This window comes from Populus nigra, chromosome 13 (assembly GCF_951802175.1).
Source record: "Populus nigra chromosome 13, ddPopNigr1.1, whole genome shotgun sequence".
In the NCBI taxonomy this organism is placed as follows: Eukaryota; Viridiplantae; Streptophyta; class Magnoliopsida; order Malpighiales; family Salicaceae; genus Populus; species Populus nigra.
The window spans coordinates 1,811,912-1,826,193 of NC_084864.1; the positions used below are offsets into that span (position 1 = coordinate 1,811,912).

Here is a 14,282-nt window from a genome sequence, read left to right on the forward strand (position 1 = left end):
CCTAATGGTTGGTACCTTGTTGTTTCTTGATCTAGACCTCTTGCATCGTATTATGGATTGCCTTTTCCTTGAGCTTATTAAGTCCCTTTCCTGTATAGTTGGCTGTAAACTTAATGGTAATACGGCAAAACTTGCAACTTTGTGTCAATTCTTTTCGGCTATCAATGGCCATCTGCAGGAACTACTGTCAGCGTCACATTTGGTAAGGATGAAACATATCTCAGCTTTGATGTAATCTGCCTACTGTTGCCCGTTGGACTCCACACGTTACCTTCTTTCTGGCTTGATATAAGGATTGGATTATGTTGATTGTCATTACTTTTGTGTCTAGTGGGGCTCAGGCAACGCAATCAAAGCAGTTTTAGCCACTATAGATGGCACTCAAAGATGATGAAGAGCATATTTAGCAGTGTAGTTACTGGTGTTTTTTAAATAATTTTGTGTTTTTATTTTTGATATTAACGTATCAAAACGATCCAAAATATACAAACCATATTAAATTTTTTTTTTTAAAAAAAACAAATCAAATTTTTGGCTGCGTTCCCAAACGTAACTGAAGTATGCTGCCATTCTGGAGCTTTGCGGTTTGGTAAGCTCGGTCCAAAAATCTGTTACAGCTTATTAAATTTATGGTATTTTGGGTTCTTTTAACCTAAGCAGTGCATAATCCAGCAGGCAACAAAAATCAGCTGAACTAATTGTTCCATCAGGGAATACTTGAAAGCTAAATGATAAGGACCATTCAACAATGAGAATTCATGGCTAGGGCAACCGAGCAAAGTGATCTCCATGCAAAAAGAATCCATGAGAACCCGCAGGAGACCCTCAAACAATGACATTGATAGCATTGACGTCGAGTATATCCAATATAAACGATTGGAATAACTGCCAATCTCAGACTGAGAAATCGAAGGAAAGTCTCATTCCCAGCAATTTTTTTTAGCCATAGCCAAGTAGGAAACAGTGCCTCCCCGAGTCTAAATTGGATGCGACTTTGCATATGATGATTGATAGTGATCCGTGAAGGAATGAAACAGGAAACGTCGTCCAAACAACCATTGTGTGCATAGATGCCCTAGCCATTGATTTATGCAATAAATAACTATAAGCATAGCATTCATCCAAAAGAAAGGAAAATAAAACTTGTGCATCAAAGTCAAACAATGGTAAGAGTGCGAAATACAAGTAGAGAGTTGAGCAACAACTGAAGCACAAAAGATTGAATACAAAAAAGCATGTTCAGTTTTTAAGCTTTATAGTTACATAGAAAAGTAATATCTTCATTGCATTACAACGGATCTGTGAACAAGTTACTTTTCATCATTTCTTGAATAATATTGTGCCTAACAAAAAAGAAAATCACGAGATCAGAAGACCAAAGAATTTCAAAAGGAAGAAAAGCTGCAGTACAACAAACAAAGAACTAGAGGGCAAAACAATGGCTGATAATCTCAAACCACATTGGTCTACAACAACAAGCATTTACCATTCTAATAAATGACTGAATGAGAAAGCTGCACCTGTAGATCTGTAAGTCTACAGCAGAAATGAGTGCCAGCTTGAGCTTTGATAGCCGGGAAGATGTGACAAATCCCAGTGTAAAAGTCCAGCTTGACAGAGCATACTTAAATAGTATCGAGATTTGACTCTTCAGAAAGTAAAGCCCCTAGTTAACAAATGGGGATAACATCTTTAACAGAAGTTAGACGATTTCAACACCTTCAACTGGTAGTGCACTCATCTGCAAGGTTCTACCGGTTCCAGGAAACCGCACAGAAGGCAGGGAAGGATCCATAACAGATTCAATCTCAATAAAATCAAAATCATAAGCACCTGACCGCTTCAAACTGACCACAGAAAAAAGCACAATCCATCCAAGCATTGATATTGCCCAGAAATTGTTCATCCCATGTATCAAACCCCATGCTATAGCATATCCAACAACAATTCCTGATAAATGGCCAAGAAAACTCGCTTGTGGAACAATAATTGATGTAAAAATCAATGACTCAAAAGGCGCAAAACTGATAGGAAGTGAAAGGAATCCAAAAAGATCCAACTTCGAGGATGGTTGCTTCACAGAAAGAATTGTCATCCACCCAAATACAACACAAGAGTACCCAACAGCTGTCACTCTCCGAAAATACTCTAGCTTGAATCTTTGTATCAATATATGATACATCCCCAGTACTAGTGCCCCAGACAATACGACCAACACAAGTGTGTAGTGAAGATAATAAGCCATTCCAAGGCCAATGTGCCCCAACTGTTCTACAACCCCTAGACTCCAAAGCGCGCTCATATTGAAAACAAGATGAATAACACTAATATGTGAAAAAGCAGAGGTAATTATCCTCCAATGGTGCCCTTCAACTGCATTTTCATAACTTAATCCCACATGAGAGTACCCGATATTTTTCTTCTGTATATAAAACCATATAGCGCAACATATTCCAATTATACAACTTGTAGCTGGTTTTTCCACGATCTCATAAAACAATGGCCTCCCCATCTATGACAAAGCCCTTGTTCACTTCCTCTCTTTAAAACCACAAGTTACTCAACAACGCAATACCAGATAGAGCTTTTCCACAACCAAAACATCCACCAAAGCTCCAACAAAAGTGGGTTCTCCTCAGAGATCAAAACTTTATAAGACAACACAAACCCTTTTCAAATCTAACAAATTTGAATAACCCCAAATGAAAATAGCACCAAAAAACCTAAACTTTACACATCTAACCAATCCAACATGAATAAAAATCGGGGTTTTCTATATAATCAAACACCAACCCTTTTCTCACACTTAATTCCTCATAAAGTACAAGTAAATTCTACACGCAAATCCCAGTAATGGTACTAAAGTTCTGAAATTCCTATTGCAAGAAGAATAATAGAGAAGAAAGTTCAGATTTTTTACACCAAAAAGTAAGAGAAAAAGATAAATTTTTTAGAGATAAATTCGTCACCTTTTTGCTTCAAATTGATTGAGAAGTTGCTTGAGCTTTCTAGATTTCTGTCTTTCTGGGTGTTTCTGTCTTTTGCACAGATGTCATGGTTTTGAAAGTTTATATATGGTACACCCTTTTGACAGCAAGGAGACATGGCTCACCTCATTGATGTTTGTCCCCTATGGCCCCGAGGTGGCATTTAAGGACAAATGACGTGTAGTTTGTTTGAACGACATATGACAAAAGCACAAGTTGTGATTAGGAGCTATTTGTGAACGCGTTTAAACTAAAATTTGAATTTTTTTTTATGTTTTTGATTTTTTTAATATGTTATTATTATAAAATAATTTTTAAAAATAAAAAAATTATTTTAATATATTTACAGATAAAAAAAATACTTTAAAAAATAATTATTACTACAAACTTAAACATCTTAGTAATGATACTCAAAAAGTAACTAATTACATTTTATTAGTTACTCATCAAGTTTATCTTAAAAAAAACATAAAAATAAAAGTAAAAATAAAATTTATAATTCATTAAAAATAAAAAATAAAAAATTATTTAGAATTTTTTTTCTTCTATTTATATATTTTTTTAAATAAACACATAAAATAACTAATAAAATTTATCAGCTTGAGATAGTCCGAGGATGCAAGTGGCAAAATGATTTCATGGGTTCCCTACTAATCTACTATTTCTTCCTCTTTAAAGCATAATTGTGAACAACGTACATGTCTACAGTTTATTTTTCAAATTATTTTTTATTTTAAAAAATATTAAATTAATAATACTTTTTAGGATATTTTTTTATATATAGTTTTGATGCATTCCTTACTAATTTGTTATTTTTTTAATACATTTTAATTAAAAAATATTTTTAAAAAATATTATATATCATAATACTAAATATATATTACATCATATTGGTTAAAGGTTGAGTTTGTCAAAGAACCAATTCAATTTAAAAACTTAAATTGTTAGGTGAAGTCCAAAGATATGATTTATATTATTCTTTAACACACTCATTTAAATGAAAGCTATTTGAACTTAAAACTTGTACAAGTTCATACTATTTTATATTTATTTTTTAAATAAATAAATAGGATGGTGAGATTCAAATTAATAATTATTTAGTTATTAAAAATTTAATATTATATTAAATAATTAATTCAAACTAAAATTTTAAATTATTAGATTAGATTTAAGATATGAAAAGAGAGTTCAGTTGAGCCCATGCGCCTGAGCCTGAGTTTGCTTTATTTTTTTACTTCTTAAAGGGTCATCGAAAAATAAAAGCTTTGATTTATTTATTTTTATTAAAAATTCATTTTTGACATAAAAAAACTGCAAAACACTTTGATAAATTTATCTATGGTCACAAAAAACCCAAAAAATAGCTCAAAATATCAAAATCAACCCGAAGCTAAAATTATTCATATAGTCATATTTACCTCCTTGGGCAAGGAGAAGAAAATAAATGCCTAGGTCAAACTCTCCTCATCCTCATGAAATGAAATCTATTAATATAAAAATCAATAATTTTTATGGTTGGATATATCAACAATGATGAATTTCTCTTTCTACATTAAAATTTAGTGAGCTTTTCTCTCTTTTTTTTTAATCAAAAGAGACTGAAAATAAGGGAAATAAAATATGGTACTAAAATTAAATTTTAAAAAACTAAAAAGACTGGTCACCTAATAATTAAAAAAATAAAAAACTATAATAAACTTTTCAATTTAAATTTTAAGATATCTATTTTACATGTCTTTTACATTTTAATTTTCTATCTTTCAATTCAACAATTTCTTTCAAAATGACATGTAATTGGTGCTAATTTGGGTTTTAAAAGACTCAATTATGTTTTAAAAAAATTTTAAAAACCAAAATAAGTTTTTTTTTAAAATATTACTATTTCAATTCACAATAACTTATATAAAGATAAATTAAAAAAAATGCAACAGTGCATTAATAAGTGATTGGTTAAAGATTGATATATATCGAGGGGGTATCAGAGGCTTCTTAGCATGGTTTTGAAATCGGTCTGGCGGGTCGATCCGGGATTCAGCCAACTTAGAATTGGAACCAGACCAGGTTGAAAAAAAACAAAAAACAAAAACCCGGTGTACACTCATTTAATATTTTTGGAAATATTTGACTCATAATAAATATAAATCATAAATACTCAAACAGGATCGGTTCAGAGTAAAATCTATATTGGGAGGATTAATTTTTATTTTTTTCAAAAAAAAAACTAAAATGATATCATTTAACTAATTTTTTTTATTTTTTAAAAGGTTAACAAATTAATAACTAGGTCAATCCAAATTTTTAATCAGGTGGACCGTATTTTATTTTCTTCAATCCCATAAGGATTCAATGGTCGGTAGACATCATAGAGGACTTTAATTATTTAGGGTATTAATTTTGAAGTGAACCATAAAATGATTAGTGAATTATTATTCTAAATCATTTTAGTATATTAATATCAAAAATTTAATTTTAAAAAATTATTTTAATATATTATTAAATAAAATAATACTTTAAAAAACATCATCTAAATATCAATAACTCTCAAAGTTAGGCAACCCAAGAAGGATCTTCCCCGCTTTATTAATGTCGTTTATTACACTTGGCTAACGATAAGCCGTGTCGAGACAAAACACTTGATGGCAATAATAAAAATAAAACAAAAGGAAAATTACGATCATCACTCACACCATTGCCGTTGACTCATCATCAACGAGAGGAACCAATTCTCCACCACCACCACCACCACCACCACCACCACCACCACCACCACCAGTCCTCTCCTCAACACAGAAATCCTCTCTAACCCACAGAACAGCATGAATCAAAACAATAGGAACTGTGGCTGCTAAGGTGATAACAAGATGCAAGCCAGCTTTTGTCACTATGAGCTCTATCATAGTTGCAACAGCTATCAAGCCAAGCACTATACTCTTATCAATAATCTTATCCAGCAAATAAAAATTTGGAGGAAGGGCACGTAATAATAGCAGGTAAAGTGATGCCACATAAGTCATGATGACCAAATAAATCAGAGAGACCTTGCGTTGTGGGATGAGGGTAATGAAGAGCACAATCCACACAAAATGTGTGTAATACAACGCAAAGTGGCCTAAATTTCTTATAATTCTGAGAGAAGCTGCTTCTGGGCTTGAAGGGATGCTGAAGGGGCACACTAGCCTGAACTCGGGTCGCTCGAAATCGTCACGGTTCTTTCCAGTCGAGTCCTCAGGATCGGTCGGCGTGGTTGGTGTTGACATGGTGCTTGGCCTCTGAATGGTTCCATGACCAGCCATGGTTTGGTTTGATTAGAGGGAGATATGAAGCTTTATCAAGTATGTGGTGTGTTAGAGCTCAAGTTGTGTCCTTGGTTTATAGAAAGGAGAGTTAGGGTTCTGTAGTCAAGGAAGGAAAGTCTTGTGAGTTTACTTGGAAAGTTCTTTGCAATTTACCCATACATATTGCTTGGAGTTCATTTTGTTGCTTAAATAAATTAATGGATAATTAATAGTTAAAATATAGTTTTATTAAAAGATTAATAGAAAAAAAAAAGGAAGAAATCATACACGAGAAGACAAAGTAAACGGTGAAGTGGACTTGTGATGGATAAAATTGAAGTGACTTCTAAATCGGGGCTATACTCGTGAAGGTTTTACCTGGTCTTAATTTGATTTCTTTTGTTTTAGTTTAATTTCCTAGGTGCTCAAGGATATAGTGAGATTAATTTTTTTTCATCTTCTTTAATTTCTCTTGATTCTTACATTACATGCTGAAATTCTTTAAAAAATTATTGAAAAGAAACTCAGAACCAAAATGTCTAATGGAGAGAAGTGAATATCAAAAAACATTTTTTTCTTACAAATCTCCTTATTAAGATTGTATTAAGATTGAAAGATGTTTTATTACGGTTTGCTTTTGTGTTTGATTTTTTTTTTAAATTAAATTTTTTTATTTTGAATTTTTTGAATTTTTTTAAATTATTTTGATCTGTTGATGTTAAAAATAAATTTTAAAAAATAAAAAAAAATATTTTTTTATATTTTTAAATAAAAAACACTTTAAAAATTAATTAATATTACCATACTAAATTTTTAATAATAAAGTTTCAAAGAATTAAATTTTTTTTAAAGATAATTGAGTTCTTACAGGGAGCTCAAGCCCAAACAACTATTCAATATTAAAAAATAAATAAAAAGAAAGAACTTAGGTGCAAACGAATAAGAAAGAAATCCCATTATTAAAATAAGAAGCCATTAAAAGTAACATAACTAGTTTTTTTTAATTAAAAAAAATATTCAAACTCAAAACTTAAATAAAAAAAAGGGAGGTGAAGCAATTTATTTGATTATATAATATAATTCAAATGGATAATAAACTTAGACAACATATTCATTTACCTAATTTAGCTTAGAATTGAAGATATACTCAAGTGACTTGTTGAAAACAATAATTGTAAGATGACAATCGGTAGTTTTTTGAATTCCCATTACCTTCCTTTAAGGCAGTTCATGCTTTAAGAATTCTATGTATTTTTTATTTTAAAAATAAGAAATTTATTTTAAAAATAAATAATTAATGTAAAATACTTGTCTTAGTGGCACCTTTTATTTTTAATTATCTATTTATAGTTGTATATATACTTAGTTTATACAATTATAAAATTATAAAACTTAAGTCGCGTTCACCTACAAAATCATTAACTAGCTATTTAAGGAATGCCTAGTTTACGCAAAAGTGAGAATTTAATTAGACTCTTAGCAAGAACTAATTGAGGAGGAAAATCACTATTCTTTTTTCTCACAAAGTATTGTTCAATGGAACAATACTTTTTATTTTTATTTTTTTAATGTTTAATATTATATTTATTGGGGATTGAATTCCCATTACCTTCCTTTAAAGCAGATTTACATTTTCACAAAGTATTGCTGGATTGTTTTTTATTTTTGAAATGGATTGGGTACAACGGAAATAGAGGTGAGCAAAAAAACTAAAAAACTGATTAAACTGAGAAAAAAAAATAACTGAAAAAACCAAACCGAAAAAAACCGATTAAAATTTTGAAAAAACCGGCCGGTTCGGTTCTGTTTTATAAGCTGAAAACTGAAAAAACCAAACCGAACCGAAAAAACCGGAAAAAAACCGAGCCAAACCGGAAAAACCAAGAAAACAGAACCAAAACCGAAAAACCGAGCCAAATCGAGAAAACAGAGCCAAAACTAGAAAAACCGAGCGAAACTGGTTTGAACCGGTTTTTGCCCTATAAAAACCGAACCGAAACCAGTCGGTTTGACCTGGTTTCGGTTCGGTTTCAATTTTTTTTTAAAAAAGTTTTGATTTGATTATTTTTTCTTATAAAAACCAAACTGAATCGAAAATGATCTTTCTTAAACGAGGATACTGAGGAGAGCACTGTGATAAAGAGAGGGATGAATTCTTGCAGGGCTTGATAGAAGAGGTGAAGCGAAAAGAAACAAGTTCAGAGATACAAGTAACACTGAATTGTTTACGGATGTAGTACTTGTCGATCAAGGGTACCGCAATTCAGACGATTGATTTTCATCTGTTTTTGGGTTTTGGTTCTTACAAATTACAAACTTGTTTTCAACAATTGTTTTCCAAAAAGAAAATTTAGTACATACTGATCATTACAAAATATTAATTATAGTAATTGTCTTTGAATAAAAAATTAAAGAAATAAAATTCTGAAAATAAAAAAATTGATATGTCATTAACTCAATTCAAATATACATACATTCATTCCTATAAATTTGTTGATCATCGAAGTAAAATAAATATTTTTTTATATCAAGAAAATAAATTTGATATCCATTAAAAATGAGGGAAATCGATAAGATTACAAGTAAATTAATTAGACAAAGCTCTTTAATTAATCTCTTAGTATCAAGTGAATTTGACATTGAAAGCAATTCTCATTCACTCGGAAGTAGTCTTAGGAGTAAAGTCTGTGCATTTATTCCAAGCAAGCGTTCAAATGTTTGACAATTTAACTTGGTTTATTCTTCCCTAATAAATTAAGATGAGGGTTGCAGCAATCAAATTAATTCTTTTGCTTCTCACTCTAGTCTTTAACAACAATTAAGATTGAAAAAAAAAACTAGAAAGCATACATGCCATCTCAAAATAATTCAATAAGCTTAAATAACAATCAATAGCATAATTTTGAACAAAGAAAAATAAATACTTGAATATGAAAGAATTACAATGATAATGTTACTTCTCACAACTTGCTAATGGAAATTGTGTGTTTCCTCTTGAACTAAAATTAGAAATTAGTTCATAGTTGCTGGAAAATTGACAAAAACAAAGAAGAAAAAAAATGTTATAGAGCCCATGTTTCAGTTGTATTCTGCTCTATTTATTCTCTTCTTTGGCTACCGAATTTCTTCAAAATTCCTAGGCTACTTATAAGTACTTATGATACTTAACTCCTTCCTTTTTTATCTAGTGCTTAAGGTTAGTTAAATCCCTTATAATTTGTGTTGAAAACAGACTGTGCTGCTGTCACAACTCTGCTGTAATTCTAACTTTGTTACAACTTAGACTTTGTTTCTGACTTGGTTTCTTGCGATATCCAACCATCCCAACTATATTATTTCATTTATGGCATGTTAAAGGCTTTACATGAACCTTTCTTGGGTTATAAGACCCATTATTTCTATGTCAGACTCTCAGCCGTAATGAGATGCTCAACACCGTAGTATACTCATCAGATTAGAAGACTAATCTCGTCTTTCAGATTGCGTCTAGATTTTCACCTTCAAAACAATTTTATCTAACCTAGAATCCTTCATAGAAGTTGTATTCCTGGATGTGTGGATGATATTAGGCTTTTGAATTGCATGATTTCAATATCTGAGGCTAAAAATAATGTCCATTTGAATATGTAGTGTGAAAATAGAGAATTCTGCTGTAAATAGGATTTCAGCCTGATTTTGTAGGTCTGATTAGAGGTCCAAACGAACTTTGATTTCTGCCCATAATACCTTTTTGGAAAGCTTGATATGTGTACTTAACGTTGATTCAGCTCACTTTCATATTCTGAAATTAAAACTCGGTGAAAAACCTGTCACAAGAAGTAAGGTCTGGAGTATAAAATGCAGAAATTCTTATCTTTTAACAATTAATTCACAAAGTCTCTTAGGCATGCCAAACTCATAAAATAACTTCTAATAAGCTCATATAAGCTTAAAATACATTAAAAAGCACAATGTAAAACGAATAAAAACATATATATATATTTCGCATTTGTCAACTAAATAAGAATTTAATTTTCATGTTCAGCAGACACTTTATTTGGCAGGAGTAGATACAGTAGATTTCACTGCAGAATGGGCAATGACATTTCTGCTGAACCATCCAGAGAGATTAGAGAAGGTGAAAGAGATTGACAGGGAAGTCGGACATGAGCGCTTCAAGCCGGAGAGATTTAAAGGTCTTAATAATGAAGGGGAAAAACAAGGATTCATCCCATTTGGTATTGGGAGAAGGGCTTGCCCTGGAAATCACATGGCCATGCGCAGAGTGATGCTGGCATTGGCTACACTTATTCAGTAGATGAGCATAGTAGATGCTCTTATCTGTGTACAAAAGGCTAAGCATTTGGAGGCTATTTGTGTTCCACGCCCTTATACAACTATACAACTAGTCTCATCTCCCCTAAGGCCAACTATGCACAAAGATTGTGACTGTCCATTATACGTGACTGTTAAGAGTCTAGGGTTAGCAGAACTATCTCTGTTTGGAAATAAAGTTCGGAGTGCACTTTCTTTTTAATGCAATCCACCATTAATGAGGGCTAGGTTAGCTACTTTTAAGTTCGTTTGGAAATAAAGTTCGGAGTATACACTCATAAGAAAATAATTTTTTTTAGAGTTGGAATCTTGAATAATGATGCCAATCAAACCAAAATTACAAAATTCCTCTAACTTCTAAACAAATCTTTTTATTTCCCATTTTAATATTCTTTTTAAATTTAACAAATAAGTTTAACTTTAATGAAGCCACTATCACATATCGGCTAGGAGACAAGAATTTTAATTATATTTTATGAAATGAAAATTATTATCATTTAAAAAGAAACTTCAAGTATAAAATAAGAAAAATTGCTCAAAACTTTACTTCTATTTATATATAAAAAATAAATCTTAAATAATTTAAAAGATATTATTTATAATTTTATATAAAACCTCGTTCATCTTTAGATTGGCTGGTTTTAATATTTAAAAGTTGATTCCTCCATCTTCTCCATTTCTCCAACTCTACCTTTAGAAATTGAAATTGTCATAATCTTTTGACGAGCTTCTCTCTTTTAGGCATCCCCAAAAGTCATATCATTTTTTTTTATATAAATATATTAAAATAATATTTTTTATTTTTTAAAAAATTATTTTCAATATTATTGTATCAAAATGATTTAAAATTATATAAAAACATTTAATTTAAAGTAAAATAAAAAAAATTTTAAAACACTTTTCAAACATAAAAACAAATATACCTAATATATTCATGATTAAAGGAATTGTATTAAGGACAAACTATAGGCTCGAAGTGTGATTAAACCATGGAAAACATATAATATTGATCAACAACTGATAGTAAGCATAAACTTTAGAATTTCTCAGAAGAGCAAAACTTGAGATCAGGCTGTGAAATCCATTGATTCTGTATACAGTTTAAATTGATTAAAATTCGTTGAAAAGAAACTATCAGAAGACGCGATTAATTTCTTTTCAAAGTGCTTTTTACTCATAAATATATTAAAATAATATTTTTTTAAAAAAAATTATTTTTAACTGATATGAAAATATCAAAAAATATTAATTTGAAGACATGAAAAAAATAAAAAAAATTAAATTTTTTTAAAAGTGTTTTTTAAACACAAAAACAAACAGGCTTAATCATTTACGTTTCCTTTTTTTCTTAAAAAAAAAAACCTTGCCCACCAGTTAATTATTACGAGGAAAGACATGTAATCAACAATTTAATTACTCTAGAAAGTCCTTATGATATAATTTTGTATAATTTTGCTGTTCCAATTTCTTACAATTGGATTCTTGACATTTGAAGAGAAGGAACGTACGTGTCCAATTTCTTACCTTCGTGGGAAAATGAAGAATTTATTGGAAACCCAAAATTAAAATAGTGAACAACTTAATATTTTAGTTTACTGAGTTTTATTTATTTATGCCTTTTTTTATTGGCAAAATATTTTTTTTAAGTGACGTATTGGGAATTTGACACCTCACACCTTTTCATTTAAATTCCTAATTAATTGATTTTTATTTTATTTTAAATGTGATGTAATGTATAGCGTAAATAAAAACCACGGTTCTCAATATCTAAAATTAGAGCTCGAAACTAACAAATAAAATTAAGATATTTTTACAAAAGTCTTAAATTCAATAGTTTGATTAAAAAAAACCATTAATACCAACTATTTATATAAAGTTAAAAGTGATCTAATCAAAATAAACATGAATTTAAATAGGATAATTCGATGAAATTTAAGTACAATTCAACAATTAAATATAAAATAACAATTGTATGGGGATTTGATATGTACAACTTTTTTCTTAAAATTTTTCAAATTTTTTATCTTATCCATCTAATCTACACACACACACACAACACATTCCATATCAAAATAGAAGAAGCAATGGTACTGTCACATCCTTGCGGGTGGAGCGCGGCGTCGCGACGATTCTCGATTGATTTCGGGGTCTTTTGTTTTATTTGTGAATAAGGGAGTCGTCACTTAGTATTATAATCACTAGAAAACCTAACTGGTCCTTCAGAGATTCTAAGGCAAGGGATTGGTTGCGTAAAGGAAAGGTATTAACACCCCTAGTACGCCCTACCTAAGGTAAGCTGCTTGGTGTTTGGTTTGCCTTATAATTGCTATGGTGTTTGTGTTTTTCTAGGATACGTTTTGCTATGGTGTTTGTGTTTTTCTAGGATTTGGGCTGAAAGTTTAAAAAGAAATAAACCTTGGTCAATATGGACCACACCCTTAGATATGTCTACAAAGTACAAAGAAGAACCAATGCAGATCTCTTGAAATCTGTGTTTGATTCAGATTAAATTTATTAAGATAGAAATCTAAGAAGATTCCGTTAAGCGCTGCTGCACGGGGAGCGGGCCGTCGCTGCTGGATTGTTGTTGCCGCTGGAGGCTGTTCGGCCTCCGTTAGGGGCCGAATGGAGAAGAGACCTGGTGATTCCTGTTTGGCATGTGTGAGAGTGTGTTTGGTATTGCGGTAGCTGTTGTGGTTGTGGTTTGAAAAAAGTTGTTTTATAAAAAGTACTTTTAGTTGAGGTTAGTTTGAAAAAATAGGTGTTTGGTTAAAATTGTGGTTGAAATTGAGGTTGAAGAAAAAATAGTTTAATGTGTTTGGTTAAGAATGCTTTTGAAATTGAGGTTATAAAATAATTTAAATATATATATATATATATATATATATATATATATATATTAATATTGATGGTTTTAAATTTAAATATTGTAGAATTAATTACTCCTATTACATCATGAAATAAATAATACTTTATATAAAATATTTTTTATTATTCTATTAAACTATTTATAATTCCATTACGTACAAAATTCATCCGATAAGAACTACAGTTTTCATAATTTTTTGAGCGTGTAATAAAATTAGATAAAATATTATCATGTATAAAATTGATATTACAGTGCGAGTGAATTTAATTCTCTTTACTAGTTTTTCGGAAAAAAATATTATTCACATCATAGTACGAGTGAATTTAATTCACTTTAAACTAGTTTTTTTTAAAAAAAAAACTGTTAAAAAAACATGTAATTGCATTGTTCATTGAACAGAGCAATTAAATTACTCTGTTCAGTGAACATTGCAATTAGCATAAACAATTCTGAAAAGCATGAATTCCCTGCTTCCTGAAAATTAAGTTCTTGCCGCAAATAAATAGTGGGACCCGTGGTTTTTATTTTTTAACAATCCGTAACCAAACGGATGATTACTGTGTTTTTGAAGAAACGCGAACGCTAACGCGTAAACAAGCGGATTATAAGGGCAGTTGGATCTGTGAGGGGGAAGATCTGCGTTTTGTTTCAGGGAGGGAGGCGGCTCCTCTTGGCGAAACAAGAGAAAGCGATCGGGAGAGGGTAGTGTTGTGGTCGGCTGAAGAGGGAAGAGAAATTGCCAGGTTTGGGGAAATGGGAAGAGGCCAGCTGCTTTGGCCAAGGCAGGGGCGATGCTTTGGAGAGGGAGAATAGTTGAGACAGGGAGTGGAGTGGCAG

The 14,282-nt window shown here is 30.8% G+C and overlaps 1 protein-coding gene across 3 annotated transcripts; it reads right to left on the reverse strand.

Annotated features, from left to right (window-relative positions):
* Window positions 1–1,116: 1,116 nt before the first annotated feature.
* Window positions 1,117–3,125, reverse strand: LOC133670512 (RHOMBOID-like protein 13). Of its 3 annotated transcripts, none has more exons than XR_009834104.1 (2): window positions 1,521–3,103; window positions 1,117–1,343 (listed from the first exon to the last, which is right to left on the reverse strand). XR_009834104.1 is itself a non-coding variant. In XM_062091017.1 (2 exons), exon 2 carries the CDS (start codon window positions 2,510–2,512, stop codon window positions 1,703–1,705), a length of 810 nt encoding a protein of 269 aa, XP_061947001.1. In that variant the 5' UTR covers window positions 2,513–2,876; window positions 2,970–3,125; the 3' UTR covers window positions 1,117–1,702. The 3 variants fall into 3 exon arrangements, 1 of the variants encoding a protein (XP_061947001.1); XR_009834103.1 differs by having other exon boundaries at window positions 1,487–3,103; XM_062091017.1 differs by having other exon boundaries at window positions 1,117–2,876; window positions 2,970–3,125.
* Between the last annotated feature and the right edge of the window lie 11,157 nt (window positions 3,126–14,282).